Source organism: Numenius arquata, chromosome 2, assembly GCF_964106895.1.
Source record: "Numenius arquata chromosome 2, bNumArq3.hap1.1, whole genome shotgun sequence".
Taxonomy (NCBI): domain Eukaryota; kingdom Metazoa; phylum Chordata; class Aves; order Charadriiformes; family Scolopacidae; genus Numenius; species Numenius arquata.
The window spans coordinates 15,857,411-15,871,499 of NC_133577.1; the positions used below are offsets into that span (position 1 = coordinate 15,857,411).

General features: G+C 40.5%; 1 protein-coding gene across 1 annotated transcript in view; it reads left to right on the forward strand.

Annotated features, from left to right (window-relative positions):
* Nucleotides 1-14,089, forward strand: part of IGF2R (insulin like growth factor 2 receptor) — a 61,302-nt gene that overhangs the window by 15,237 nt on the left and 31,976 nt on the right. Inside the window, exons 4-18 of the mRNA XM_074167024.1 lie at nucleotides 306-404; nucleotides 810-939; nucleotides 2,018-2,138; nucleotides 3,584-3,698; nucleotides 5,230-5,392; nucleotides 5,541-5,721; nucleotides 6,984-7,087; nucleotides 7,484-7,648; nucleotides 7,952-8,092; nucleotides 8,480-8,626; nucleotides 9,522-9,653; nucleotides 10,066-10,213; nucleotides 11,400-11,577; nucleotides 12,161-12,276; nucleotides 12,698-12,860. Coding sequence (XP_074023125.1) covers nucleotides 306-404; nucleotides 810-939; nucleotides 2,018-2,138; nucleotides 3,584-3,698; nucleotides 5,230-5,392; nucleotides 5,541-5,721; nucleotides 6,984-7,087; nucleotides 7,484-7,648; nucleotides 7,952-8,092; nucleotides 8,480-8,626; nucleotides 9,522-9,653; nucleotides 10,066-10,213; nucleotides 11,400-11,577; nucleotides 12,161-12,276; nucleotides 12,698-12,860 — 2,103 coding nt within the window. The remainder of the gene's footprint in view (nucleotides 1-305; nucleotides 405-809; nucleotides 940-2,017; nucleotides 2,139-3,583; nucleotides 3,699-5,229; nucleotides 5,393-5,540; nucleotides 5,722-6,983; nucleotides 7,088-7,483; nucleotides 7,649-7,951; nucleotides 8,093-8,479; nucleotides 8,627-9,521; nucleotides 9,654-10,065; nucleotides 10,214-11,399; nucleotides 11,578-12,160; nucleotides 12,277-12,697; nucleotides 12,861-14,089) is intronic.

A 14,089-nucleotide genomic window follows, 5' to 3' on the forward strand; every position in this document is an offset into this window, starting at 1 on the left:
CAGTGAGCGCTTCTAAAAGATATAGTACAATTAGTGAATATGAGGACTGGCACATGTTAATTTGAGAATTGGTGCATATGCAGACTAAGAAGGATTTGTCACCCTGTATCTTCCTGAGTTTACCAACAAAGCTGTTAAATAACAAACTTGCTGTTAATAAGTGCTATTAAGAAACTGTGTCCTTGCTCTGTGACATGCTGCATTCTGTTTTTCTCAATCTCTTGAATGAACTTCTTGCTGTCTAAAGATGTGAAATAAAAATGAAGTCTGTTTTTCAAAGAATTATTTTTTTCTTCTTTAAATAGGGTACCCCTGAATTTGTAACAGCAACAGAATGTGTGCACTATTTCGAATGGAGGACCTTTGTGGCTTGCAAGAAAAACTTGTTTAAACCTGTGAAAGAGGTAATCTATCTACTCTCCAGGCAGAAGTTACTCTTCATACATTTGGCAATTTTACTCTATCTGCCCCCATGCTAAATGAATCCCAGCAACCTCCATAGACCTAACACTTACATAGGTATATAAAGCATCTGTGGAAGTGGGCAGAGGTGAGAATTTAAAATAACTCTTCAAAATTTCTTTGTCATCTGGATGGTTGTTCATAGTAAAACTCTTCTAAAAGCTAGAGCAGAACAGTCTAACTTTGGATGCCTCATTTTAGGTAGCATGTCTAGCTTTAAGTATTTGAGCTTCCAGAAGTAAAAACCTCTTCCTCATGTTAACTTGGCTTTATATGTGCCTGTTGTTCTTAACTTCCCCCTACTTGTGTAGCATGGATTGCGTGTAATTTTTTTATTGTTGTTCTAGGTCCCTTGCTATGTGTTTGATGAAGACTTGAAGAAACATGACTTGAATCCTCTCATCCAAGTTTCAGGACACTACTTGGTGGATGATTCTGATGATGATTCCTTGTTCATAAACATCTGCAGGGATTTAGGTGTGAACTCTTGCTTGTCATCTGTGGTGTATAAATTTCTAGTAGTCTGTTTCTTTTCCAGTGACTCAGTTGAGGTTGTGCTATGACCAAAGATCAGTATTTTAGAAGTATTGTTCTACGCTGCTTTTGATGACTTGAAGTCTGCTTTCTGTGAAGCCAACTCTTGAGGTGTTTAGAGATAAGCCCTTTCTGGATGGGCAAGTGCTGTTAGAAAAGTTGACTTGAAATGGACTGAGTGGAAGAGCTCAGCTTGCCTTCTTGTTTGCTGCCGAATAGGACTGACATGGTTCATAGCACTTCATGTGCTCTAGATTTATTACTTTGGGCTCCACTCCACACTGTTGCTTATTTCTGAGTGAATGTCCTGAGATGCATCTAAAATAGTGTTTATCTGCTTGGGTAGGTAATGATGCATAGCTAGAGCTTTCATCTCAGTTGGGAGCTATATACGTAAGGAGTTAAACCAGCAAAATCACTCATTTGAAACTTGCTGAAAAGGCTAGTTGAGCTGTATACTCCCGCTGTGTTTTTTACTCTACAGTTAAATGTGTATTTTGTGCCCCTGTTAAGGGTTTAATACTTGTAGTTTTAGTGGCAGGTCTGTTCTTTTAAAAATCCAATTAGTTTGAAACATTTTGCTGACAGCTTTGAATAAGTTGGTTTGTACGAAACAAAGGAGGGGAAAAAGCCTTCCCCTGTGAGGAGAGGTTACCCGTTACTTGGTATCATGTTGGTGTTGTGGAAAAAAAAATAATCCTTGGCATGCTTCTAGAAGTTCTCAAAGCCCTGTGCATTCAGCAGCTCTACTAGCAACTGGAAACTAGATGCAGCTACGTTGGCAGGAAGGGTGAATTTGCTGTCCAAAAACAGGGCAGCATGAACTTCCACCTCTATCACAGGCACTTCAGGTTTTGTCTTGCCAGTTTGACATCTTAATGTAATGTGTTTTAAAGGTATTTTTAGACAAGGGTAAAGCAATGAATGGTAAGTGAGCCCACAGATAAAATAGCAAGGTACTTCAGGTAGAGCAGGGTTCACAAACTGAGTCCTATGTTCTATCTTCTGTGTTCTATAACAGGAAGCTCAAGTGGAGAGACCATGAACTGCCCAGCTGGCAGTGCTGCTTGCTTGTTACATGAAGGTCGGGCGTATGATGTTGGCCATCCGCAGCAACAGCTGAAACTTCATGACAAAGACAGGTGTGTCATTTTTGTGGTGATACTTCTGTGAACACTTCTCGGTCATTTGGGCTGGAAAAAGCAGTCTTGGTAACAGATGAATCCTCTAAAACTTCACATTGATACCACTTCAATTTTGAAGCACTGGCAGAAAAATTTTCTTTAAATACTGTCAGGGCAGAGTCTTTCAGGCATCCTGTTGTACTGCCACGGCAGTACAAATTTTCTTCTCAACAGCAACAACAACAAAACATACCAAAAAAACCCACCCAAACAACCCAGTGTGGCTCAGAGGACTAACTTAACGTGCTAATCTTTCTGAGCTTCAGGTCATCTGAGCCTATTTACCTTGTCTGTAGGGTCAGTAGTACCCTGTTGACTCCTGCAGTACTCCTTTAACTCAGATGCAAGCTGAAGAAAGCAAGCGCAATAAACCAGGTTAATAACAGGGTTATTTCAGTGACAGGGTTGTGGGTTTTCTTTTGGTTTACAAATGAAGTTGGTTGTTGCAGGATCCTTCCCCAGCATGAAACAAATGCCTGAGGTGTTCTGTACCAAGGCAGAAGCTTGCATCTGAGGAAGTACAAGCTTGTTCTCATATTAAAGTGCAGCTAGCACTCTATAAAAGTGCCTAGTGATAAAGCTTTATCTTACTCTTGCTAGGATTGAAGAGCTCTTCATTGCTTGAGGAAAATTTCATTGTGTGTGCTCAATCAGACTAGGGTGGCCTGGGAAGAGAGTAAGGTGATTGTATTTCTGTCCAGGCCAGTTAGAGGTGTGGCTGACCTGAAGCCAGGCTGTCACCCTTCGTGAGCTGTTGTCTTCTGCCTGTTAGATTGTATAGAACAGTAATGCTTAGTTGGGAAGTTGTGGTGGTCTCCTTGTTTTGTCATCCAAGTCATCTTTCCATTTGTCTCTTCCTGTCAGATAGTTACTGTGCTTCAGTCTCCTACTCCTGCCTTGTCTGATCTGCCACACTTGCATTGCTTCTCTCAGTCTGCTCATGAGTTCGTCTTGCTTTTAGTTCTGGGGGCGGAATGGAAAGAGATTATATGCACGGAGATAGTAAAGCATAGGAATGTGGTAAAACGTGAGTGGTTATTACTTCCAAAAGTTGCAAGCGTGTCTGTTACATCTGCTCTCCAGCAGTTTGAGAGCAAACTAGAGTGTTCTTGTGACTGTCGGCCAAGTTCCTGCTACAATATGGCTTACAAGGCATTGAGCAGAGTTTTAACTGAAGTGCAAGCGGATGCTGTATTAAGTAGTTTTGCTGGGACTGTCTTAATCTTTATTTTGGTTAACTGTGAGATTAGAGACCTCCATAACAGTCTTTCAGGAGCAGGGCTACTTTGGTATAGCCTGTCTGGGTATCTAGCAAAGGGTGGATGTTCTTTCAAAAATATCCTTCTTCTGTACAGTGTATAGTATCTTAACTACATTTTTGGTTTGCCATTTTCTGTTTCTAGGCTGGTATTGAGTTATGAGAGAATATACAGTGATGAAGAAAAGCCAGACTTCTGCCTAGGCCATAACCCAGCAGTGACGATCACTTTTGTGTGCCCATCAAAGAGGGGAGAAGAGGTAACTTTGCTGTTTTAGTTTATGTTAAACAGTTAGTCTTTAACTTTTGTGTGCATTGTCTTTCATTTTTATTGAAGACTGAAGGGAATAGAAATCCTCCTGGCTTGCAGCTTGTGAGGAGCATAGGAATCTAAATAAATTCTAGAAGACTTTTGAAGAGTATAAAAGATAAACAAGAACTTAAATAAAATTTTCCTGGCGTGTGTTCTTTCTTGGTTTTGTGACTTTTTGTCCTTTCCTGGGCTCAAAACTTTCCTCTGAGAATAGGACGGAGTTAGTACAGTGTTAATTCTTGGCTCAGAGCTCTGCTTGACGATGAGCACTCTTCCGTCATCAGTTAGGCTTGGCATGCTTACAACTGTTGTCTGTAACTTGTTTTTTTATTAACCTGGCCTTCCTCAGGGGAAAAAAAAAAAGCTAGCAAGTGTCACTGTATGGCAAAAGTCTATCATTTACTAAGCAGGCTTATGAACTCCTATTACCTTAAAGTAAAACCTGTAGTGTTAAGCAGCAGCTCAGTTTTCGCAGGACAGTTTTAGTGTAGCTTCAGTGCAGTATGATGATCACTTTGGTGTGATGCCAGCCACCCATACTCCTTAAAATGGGCCAGAGTGGCTATTGCTAATCCTCTGCCATTCCATATCATGATGCTTTTTGTTGCAGGTTAGTGAAGGAGGAACTCTCATCTGGCTAACGCTTGATTTAATGTTTTGTCTCATCTGACCTAGATAGGTATCATGCTTCTGCAACGATGAGGATGAAGCAAACCATAGGCCTTTCTCTACTGTCACTTTGTAATATCTCACTACAGCTATGCACACGTGTAGTATGAATAGTATTGCTAATGTTACTTGTGCCTGTAGCTTACCTGATACTTTGCCTGTGTATCTGCCTGTTTTAGTAGGTGGCAGAAATACAGATTTATGAAACATGGTGAGCTTCTAAAGTTCATTTTAAAGTGAGGAAAAGCAACACTATTCCTCCTCCCAGAGGAGCAAAAATATTTCACTGCAGAAAATGCACCTGATGGAAGTGTTGGCTAAAGAATTCTCAAACGTCTTTCAGTCTTGATTTGGACTGAGGGAATCAAAGTTGCTAAAACACCAGTGTCTAAGAGGCTGCTTTGCCTTTGGAGAACACTTGATCTCTGCTCCCTTCTTGGAGGACTCCTCTGAGGCAAACATAGTCCAAGCTGTGCTTAGCAATTTGGGCTCATGTATCTCTCTTTTTGCCAGGATCTAACGAAAAGTGCTTTTTCATGTACTGTTACTGATGGTGATGTTCTGCTAATGCCTGATACTTTACCTCTGTTTAGAGTTCTAGTTTGACACATCATTAATAAGAGCTGTTTTACTTTCTTCTCAACACCTATTTCTGAGAGGCCAGAGACAATGTTTGCAGCTGTTAAGCAATTAACAGGTGAAGTTAGTCCTTAGACTTTAGACCTTAAATGTGATACTGTTGCTTTAAAGATTGTATTTCAAATAAGTCTCTGTAGTTGTAATTTAAATTCTGTTCACTTCTATATTAGAGTGCAGGTCCCAAACTCACGGCAAAAACAAATTGCCGGTATGAAATTGAGTGGGTTACTGAGTATGCCTGTCACAGGGATTACCTGGAGAGTAAGGACTGTCTTCTGACTAATGAGCAACATGACATCTCCATTGATTTAAGACCACTTACTCAACATGCAGGTAAACTCACTATTTTTCTCTTGTGGTGTGACTAGCCAGTTTTCCAGTTCCATGTTTGGAGACAGGAAAAACGTCCTCTTTGGATATTTGGGGTTTTGCATCTGTTCTTTTGTGTGTTAGATCACTTTTCTTTTTCTTATTCATTCAGATTATGTCACACCATATTTTGCCAAAGATGACAAAGAGGAGTATTACTATTACTTAAACGTATGTGGGAAAACCGCTGCAGGTAACTGCAAGGACAGCACAGGATACACTTCATCTTGCCAAGTAAAACCTTCAAGTAACCAGCAAAAAGTGGCAGGAAGATTTGAGAACCAAACTCTAAGGTGTGTAAAGGCTCTTTAGGCCTGTTAACTTGTTTGAATGACTGATATATTTCCCAATTTGATGCTCTTATTTGTCATGGAAGCAATATTTGATACAAAATGCAAGTGGTTTTGCTCAGTTTTGTATAGAAAAACATTAACGGTATAGCAGGATAGCATTAGCAAACAAAGGAGCAGATGGGGTTGGTAGAGACTATTGCCTAGATAGGGAAGAAACTTTCATCAGCTTTGTTGCCAGTGTTGCAGATTGTGCTGTGTCACCTCTTGCCCTCCTTGAGTTTTGCACGTAAAGTGGCATCAGGATTGGATGTTTTAGAAGCTGACTTCAACAAGAGGGCATCTCTGCTTCCTTTGCAACAGCATGCATTAATCATATCCAAGACTAGTGAAGTCCAGGATTTTGTGATTATTTTTTAAAGTGTTTTTTTTAAGACCTTCAGGGTACCCAAGCGGAATACTGAGACAATAGTTTGCATGAGATTGCAAAACAGATATTATTCACCTAGATATGGTCTTCCACTCTGTCTGTAAGCATGTGATGGACTTGTTGGAGTGATCTTTCAGGAAGTATGATTTCTTTGACTGGCAAAAATAGCCGTGCAATAAACTAATGGGAACAGATATTCCACCTTTGGTGTAAAGGAGGGTGAGGGGCAACCTCGTGGCTCTCTACAGCTTCCTGAGGAGGAGAAGTGGAGAGGGAGGTGCTGAGCTCTTCTCCTTGGTATCCAGTGTTAGGGTGTGTGGGAATGGCGCAAAGCTGCTCTGGGGGAGGTTTAGACTGGACATTAGGAAGCATTTCTTTACCAAGAGGGTGGTCAAGCACTGGAACAGGCTTCCTAGAGAAGTGGTTGATGCCCCAAGCCTGTCAGTGTTTAAGAGGCATTTGGACCATGCCCTTAATAACATGCTTTAACTTTTGATCAGCCCTGAATTGGTCAGGCAGTTGGACTAGATGGTGTAGTCCCTTCCGATTGAAATAGATTATCTGTGCTTTCAGTTAGAATAGACTATTCTATTCAAGGCTGGAATAGCTTCAGAGCATTCTTTAAACTTTATACAAATTAATGAAAAGTAACCAGAGAAATCAGCAGATGCAAGCCTTTGTTGCAGTAGAAATGTCAGTATTAATGTTGAAAAAGCATTTGGTTTCCCTTTGAGTCAATTACTAAATAAAGAATAGTGCAGCTTTTGTTATGTGAAGAACACTGTGTGACTGTCTGATCCCATGTTTCTATCTAAAACTGACTTTTTTTACTCAGATATTCTGATGGGGATCTCACTTTAATTTATCCGAATGGGGATGCGTGTAGTTCCGGCTTTCAGAGAATGACTGTCATAAACTTTGAGTGCAATGAAACAGCAGGTGAGTTTAACAAGCTGTGATGACTCTGCTCAGGGTTTGACTTCTGTGCTTGCTAGCAGACCTTATGTTCGAAGGAGTGCATGCTTTGAGCCACAGCTAACACAATGAATAAATATTGGTAGAGTAAGCGCTAATTTCTATGGCTGGCAGGATTGTTTTGTGTGGTGTTGTAGCACTGCTGTTCTAAATTTGCACTGATGATCAAGAATATTGAGTGTAAAAGAGCCTTGTTTCTTAGCCAACAACCAAAAAAACCAACCCAAACCACAAACGCGAGTCCTGTGCAGCAAAAGGATTTTTATCTTCCTTGCTTGTTGCTAGTCCTCAAGTTTCCTTGCTTTTCTCCCCTTCCTCCACTGGAAACCTAACATCTGTTTATCCATCTTCAATGTTAAGGCAATGATGGCAGAGGAACTCCAGTGTTTACTGGTGAAGTGGACTGCACATACTTTTTTACTTGGGATACAAAATATGCATGTGTTAAAGAGAAGGAAGATCTCCTTTGCAGAGTTGCTGATAAGAAAAGGCACTATGACTTGTCACCTCTGATCCGCAGTTCAGGTATGGCAATGAAAACTAGCTTTCAATTACTTCTGTCCCGAGTTCACTTGCAGTTCTTTAGCTGACCATTAATTGGCTTTTATTTTTCTTAGTGAATTTCTTGGGTACTGGTGTTCACTTCCCTCACCCCAAAAGGAGTGAGTGCTTTATGAAAGTAGCCATATCCATGACCGCCTTGGTTGCTGTCATCCTAAGTAGTTTTAGATATGGGTCCATTTTTGTGATAGAAGGCATTTTGGCATGGAGAAGCTAGGACAATTAAGCAAGGTGACTTAACGACCTTAACGACCCTCTGTATTTCAGAGTTAGCCCAGAACTGGGAAGCTGTGGACAGCGGCTTTTTGGAGGTAGGGAGGAAGCATTATTACATCAATGTCTGCCATAAAGTGCTGAAGAGAGGAGGAGCTTCCAGCTGCCCAGATGATGCTGCTATTTGCTCTGTAGGTGAGTCTTTTCAGTTGGTGGTTTTTTTTGTTTTTGTGTTTTTTTTTTTTTTTTTTTTTTAGAAAAAGCTCTGAAGGTTGGTATTTCCTCTGCAAATGGAGTTGGCTGCCCTGAGTGCCTTCAGTTATTGGGGGAAAAAAAAGTTAAGAGCACATTTCTCTTGTGTTCCCAAAGACCCTAGAAGAAATGATGCAAGTAGCCTTTTCTAACTAAAGAATGGTATTACTCTCCTCCAGGCTTTATAGCATGGTTTTGATGAGATTAAAACCAAACTCCTAATCATGTGCTTTCTTAAGACTTCCCATTTAACTAATTAATATTTTCTTAATAGGGTAAACTTCAATTTTTTCCAGGGAAAAAAAAGTGATGTATTTATTGTCTTTACAGATAAACAAAACAATAGTAAGAATCTTGGAACATTTGTATCTTCTCCTAAAAAGGTTGGAGAAAATATTCAACTTACCTATTCCAATGGAGACAGCTGTGGTGTTAACAAGAAAATCAAAACTGTCATCACTCTAATATGCAGACCAGGTGAGACTATCCACACCCTGTTCTCTGATCCAGTTAAAAACTGGAGGTCATTTAATATGCCCAGGCATGAGTGCTAAATATTAGCATGTGCCTTTGTCTTTTATTTCCTCCTATGCAAAAGCTGAAACGTTGTGATTTATTTACTAGGATGATAGCAATGTAATTGCAGGTATTTATTTCTTCTTGCTTTTTATACAAGTACTCTTTAAAGGCCCTTGAGTAAGCCTCTTGAACTAAGATTCTCTCAAATGTGGTGGAAGTATGTTTAAGTGTTTAAAGCTCCACAAATACCTGTAAGCTATACAAAGCACTTTCTATCCCTAGATTTTCTTGATGGGAAAGGCTGGTTCTGAACAGAGATCAAATACTTTAACCTTCTTTTCCAATGAGTATGTTTTGTGTCTAAACCGCTTGCAGTTTACGAAAAGCAGAAGCATTTGCAGTTGGTGTTCATCTCCATATAATAACCCACTAGTTTAACCATCTCCCAGGGAAATACAAAACCTGTATTCCTCTGCCTCAGCCTGAGGAAGCTAAATCCTCCAAGTGTGCTGGCTGTTAGGATCGGGTTATGCACTACTTCCTATTAAAACTCTCTAGCAAAACACCAGGTTTGTGTATCAAAGCAAACAGTTTTTTATGAGGGTTGATAGTACTCAGAAACAGACTGAGCAGTGCATCTTCACCTCTGGGCTAAACTTTTATTCTGAGGAGGATGCAAAGAATTTGTGCAAGGAATTTTTGGTTCTATTTAGTCCTCATTTTCAAATGAGAGTACTTTAACAGTTAATCTTGGTCTGCTGTTGGAGAGGAGTGTGTGTTCCTAGACTTAAATTCATAGTTCCTTTTGGCAGCCTGACTGTTTATGTGTAACAGCTTGCTCTTGTGCTACCAGGTGATCTAGAAAGTGCTCCAATCTTGATGTCTGAGGGTGTATGTTCATATGCATTTGATTGGTATACTGCTGCTGCCTGTGTCATGTCTAAAACAGAAGGAGATCACTGTCAAGTCTCTGATCCTCAAGCAGGTATGTATTTATGTTCAGCAAATTCAAAAGGTTGTGAGGGACAGAACTTGTGTCACAACACTGAGTCTTTCTGATGCACAAGAACAAAGCAAGTTGAACCTAAGTCTAAGCACCCACAACGTTTGAGCACAGCAATTTTAAGCACGTGCGTATGGAAGATCAGAATAGCACGACCTTAATATTTCCCTAGTGTGTGTGGAGGAAAATAGGTGTAAAGTGCATTTTACTGTGGTAAATATCTCCGTATAAGAAAACATGCTTTTAGTATGTCCATATTTGTTTGTGGAACAGTAATTACATGGAAGGAGACTTATTCAGGGGGAAATGAACTAGCCGTGTGACTGGTAGAATCAAACCTGTGAGAGATGGCAGGAGAAAATGAAACTGATAAAGCATATTCCTTCCCAATTAGGCTTCTCTTTTGATTTATCACCTCTGGCCAAGAAAAATGGGTACTATGTAGTTAATACTACTGAATACTTGTTTTACATAAACATCTGTGGCAGTGTGCCGGATGAGTTGTGTCACACACAATCAGCAGCGTGCCAAGTCACACAAAGGTGAGTAACTAGTTCTGTTGTCTGTAATAGATGATTTCTTGTTGCACAGTGTTGTCTATGTGTGACAGTGAACAATTTGCATGTAAAATAATTGCTGTAATAGATTGCCTATAATAGATTCAGGTAATTTGCATGTAAAAATATTATGTGGTAGTGCAGTAATTATGCTGCCAGCTCTTTCAAGCAAAGTGCACACACACATGTAATCTTGCTTGAGCTAACTTTTGAGAGTGAATAAGCGTGTCCGTTGCTCCCCCTTATGTTTCCCATAGGGACTGTAAGCCGTCAGTTAACTGCTGTATCTGTGTTAAGCCAACCCACAATTTGGGTTCAGGGTGAGCTGGATTCCAAGAGCTGGCCTAAAGAAGCACTGATGTGCTGGGATTAGTGGATGCCTTATGCAGAGGTGGAGCCCAGAGCTTGGGTGTTGCACTGTTTCTATTGCTAAGTGCCAAGCAGGCACAGTCCCAGTGTGTGCTACAACTCTAACTGGTATCTTCTAGAAGCTATGTCTGAGACCGTCTCTGTACAGTTCCAGGTCAGCCTGTGGCCGGAGATGTGGTACAGTGCAAATGCATACAGCTACAATTGAATTGGCTATATTTGAGTTACTCTCCAGCCAAAGACAGTTCACTGCAGACACTAAAAACATTCTTCAGGGGAGGGTGGTCAGGATAGGTCTGATAGAGAGCCAGTGTTAAGTCAGAGCAAAGAAACTCCCCTGAACCAAAGCTGGTCCCAAGCCAAGAGCATGTAAAGGCAGTTTTCTTCCCTGAGTGAGAAGACTTGTTGTGCGTTGCTAAGTCTTCTCTGTCCACGTGTACTTGCATGGAACCAGTTTAAGCCCAGCATTAGGGTGTCTTCAGTTTGAATTCTTCTCTGGAGAATGGGACCTTGATATTTCTTTCACTCCTCTGGAGAAGGGAATGTTAAAGTTTTCCAGATATCTAAGCAAGGTACAACTTTCTTTCCAAAGCAGGATACCTGTGCATGCTTTAAGTTTCCTTTTGGCAGCATTCTGTTCATCCTAGCTCACTTATATCTAGTCAACCTTACTTAATTCTTTTGTCTTATTATGGTGTCTTCTATAAACTTACCTGTTTGCTTACTAATTGTAAGACTTCTCTTAAAGAGAGAATTAATTTTGCATTCTGTTCAGTATCAAAGCCCACTTTTTCTTTTCTAGTAAGGATCAGTCTTGGAGTCTTGGACTGCCCAGTTCCAAACTTTCGTATTATGATGGCCTGATTCAGTTGACCTACAAAAATGGTACAGCATACAATGATGAGAAGAAGACACAGCGATCTACCCTTATAACTTTCCTGTGTGACCGTCAGGCTGGAATAGGCCAGCCTGAATATCAGGTAAGAAGTTCTGTAAGAAGAAGGGAAGGATCTCCATCCCAAAATCCTGACAATAATTGCTTCTAGGGCAACGCAGGCACAGATTCATGGATGGAAATATCCAGTATCTATAAAGCAGACTAAGGGAAATAGTTATTTCTCTTGGTATATCTGCCTCTTGTTGCAGCCACAAAGCTTGTCTTCACCACTGAACAGTAAGCTTTTCACCTGGATCCAGGTTCTTATTTCAGTCTTCTCTAGTCTCTGGGCTGTGTAATTACTAGTGCTTTTGATCATCTTCTATTTCTAGCTGAATAAAACAAACTGACTGAGAAGTAGCAAGGGGTAGGACTGTGTGTCCTGTAACACAGCAGACAGCAGTTACATTGCTCTAGTTCTTCTGGTTCTGTTATTTTTGGAAAGACTATTTTTGGTGACATAGCAAATGACAAGGTCTACAATGAAACAGACATATACAAATCAGTCTGAGAAGGTATATCCCGAAATCAAGGGGAGATAACAGGCTTAACATGTAAAGGAGTAGCTGTGAGTCACAAAGCATTCTGTGTGGAAAGCCTCACTGACCTATTCCACTGTTTTTTAGATAGAAGATAGCTATACCTACAACTTCAGGTGGTACACTGAATATGCTTGTCCTGAAATACCACTGGAATGTGTTGTGACTGATCCCAACACCATGGACCAATATGACTTGTCAAGGTAGGAAAGTAACATATATATTATAATTTAGCTATTCTAGTTTAGTGTTCTGGCTGATAGCTTAGTACTGGATGAAGCTGGTTTCCTGTGCAGGCAGCACTAGAAACTACATCTGTTGTGACAATCGTTACTGCATGTGTCTAGAAATGAAGACAGTATTTCCCTCTAGTATATTGACTTGCCTCCTAAGATGTAAGTTGACTTTTTGGGGTGGTGTTGCTTAATAAAATCTTACTACTTTGTCAGCTGTGCTCTGCTTCCTAGAAGTATTATTTTTAATTGTAACACTTAAAAATATGAGGGAGAAAAGTTATTCTGAAATGCCTTATGGTTGTTATGTTTCTTGAGACTGACAGAGAAAGCCAGAGAAAATCTATGAAGAATGTGTGTTCTTAGTGTAGAACTTTCTTTTCCTGCTCAGCTTAGCAAAATCTGAGAAGAGAGGTGAAAACTGGTATGCCATGGATAATTCAAGACCAGGTGAACGCAAGAAGTACTACATAAATGTCTGTCGACCACTGATTGCTGTCCCAGGATGTGACCGGCGAGCATCTGTCTGTCAGATGGAATATCGGCATGATCATGTGAGTAGCCCTTCCATCCCAGCTCAGAGCTGGTTTACCAAGTGAGCGAGATTAAGGGATATGCGAGACAAGCACATGAATTCTGGCTTCTTGGTGCAAAATCCAGTGGTATTCTGTGTATCTGTAATGTTAGCATAATCACTGCAGAATGGTAGGCCTCCTGTCCATCTTTTCAAAGACTAAGGCTTTAATTTTTACGAGTGTACCAGTGTTGCCTTTGACATGCATGATTCTTTGCCCTGTGTTGCATAGGCAGACAAACTGCATCTCTTCTGTGTAAGCTGCTGCGGTCGCAGAGACTGCTAGCATTGCCTTAGGAATAATCTCCTCTGCTGGATATTCTTTCTTGCTTCTAGCTTGTTTTAGATTGAACTGTGGAAGAAATGTGTTTAAAGATTCTTTGCCACCCTCCTCTGAGCTCCCTTTGGCTTTAAGGAGTAGATAAGGCAGAAGTTGCCAAGCAAGGAAGGAAAAAAAAACCACATGATGGTGGTTATGGGCTTCTACTTCTGTATTTCCCTGAAGTGCAACAATTTATCATGGGACTGTTTGTGCTGACAGACTGGATGGACACTTTGCCCAAGGCCTGACTTCAGTGCTACTCAAAGCTGTAGGGAAAGTTGAGCTAGAGGCTCACCAACCTGTCCTAATTCCCTCTGTAAAACAGAGAGAACACCTTCTCTCCATATTGGAGAGGATGACTGAGTGACTGAATGTGTACATTGCTGTCATGGCACTTGAACTAGTAATACTTAGCTCCCTGTGCCTGCATTAGTCCTTGTTGTGAAAGGCTATTTACTTTACATGTGGAGACACATTAGGGCTTCGTTACTTCATTGCTGAAGACACTGGAGTAAAAAGTGAGCACATTTGATCACCCTCAATGAGGATGTTAGTTTTTTTTTTTTTTTAAAAAAAAAAAGAGGGCAAAAAAACCCCAGAAGTCTTTGTGGACAGAGCTGCTTTGGAGGTGTATTGTTCTTTTTGTTGCTGTCACTAACTTAAAATAGTTTCTTAACAATAGAAAACACCAGAAGTGAAGATTAATTTGGACCTTGGTAGTAGCACCTACTGTTGTTTTAATGCCCAGTTTCTGCAAGTGGTTTTTGGGCCTTGCTAAGCATAGCCAATCCCTAAGGTCAATTCTAAGAATGCCTGGAGGCTTCCACATACTGTGTTTTAAAGACCTGTAAAAATTTAGCCCTACTTAATGTGCATGAGGCATAGGC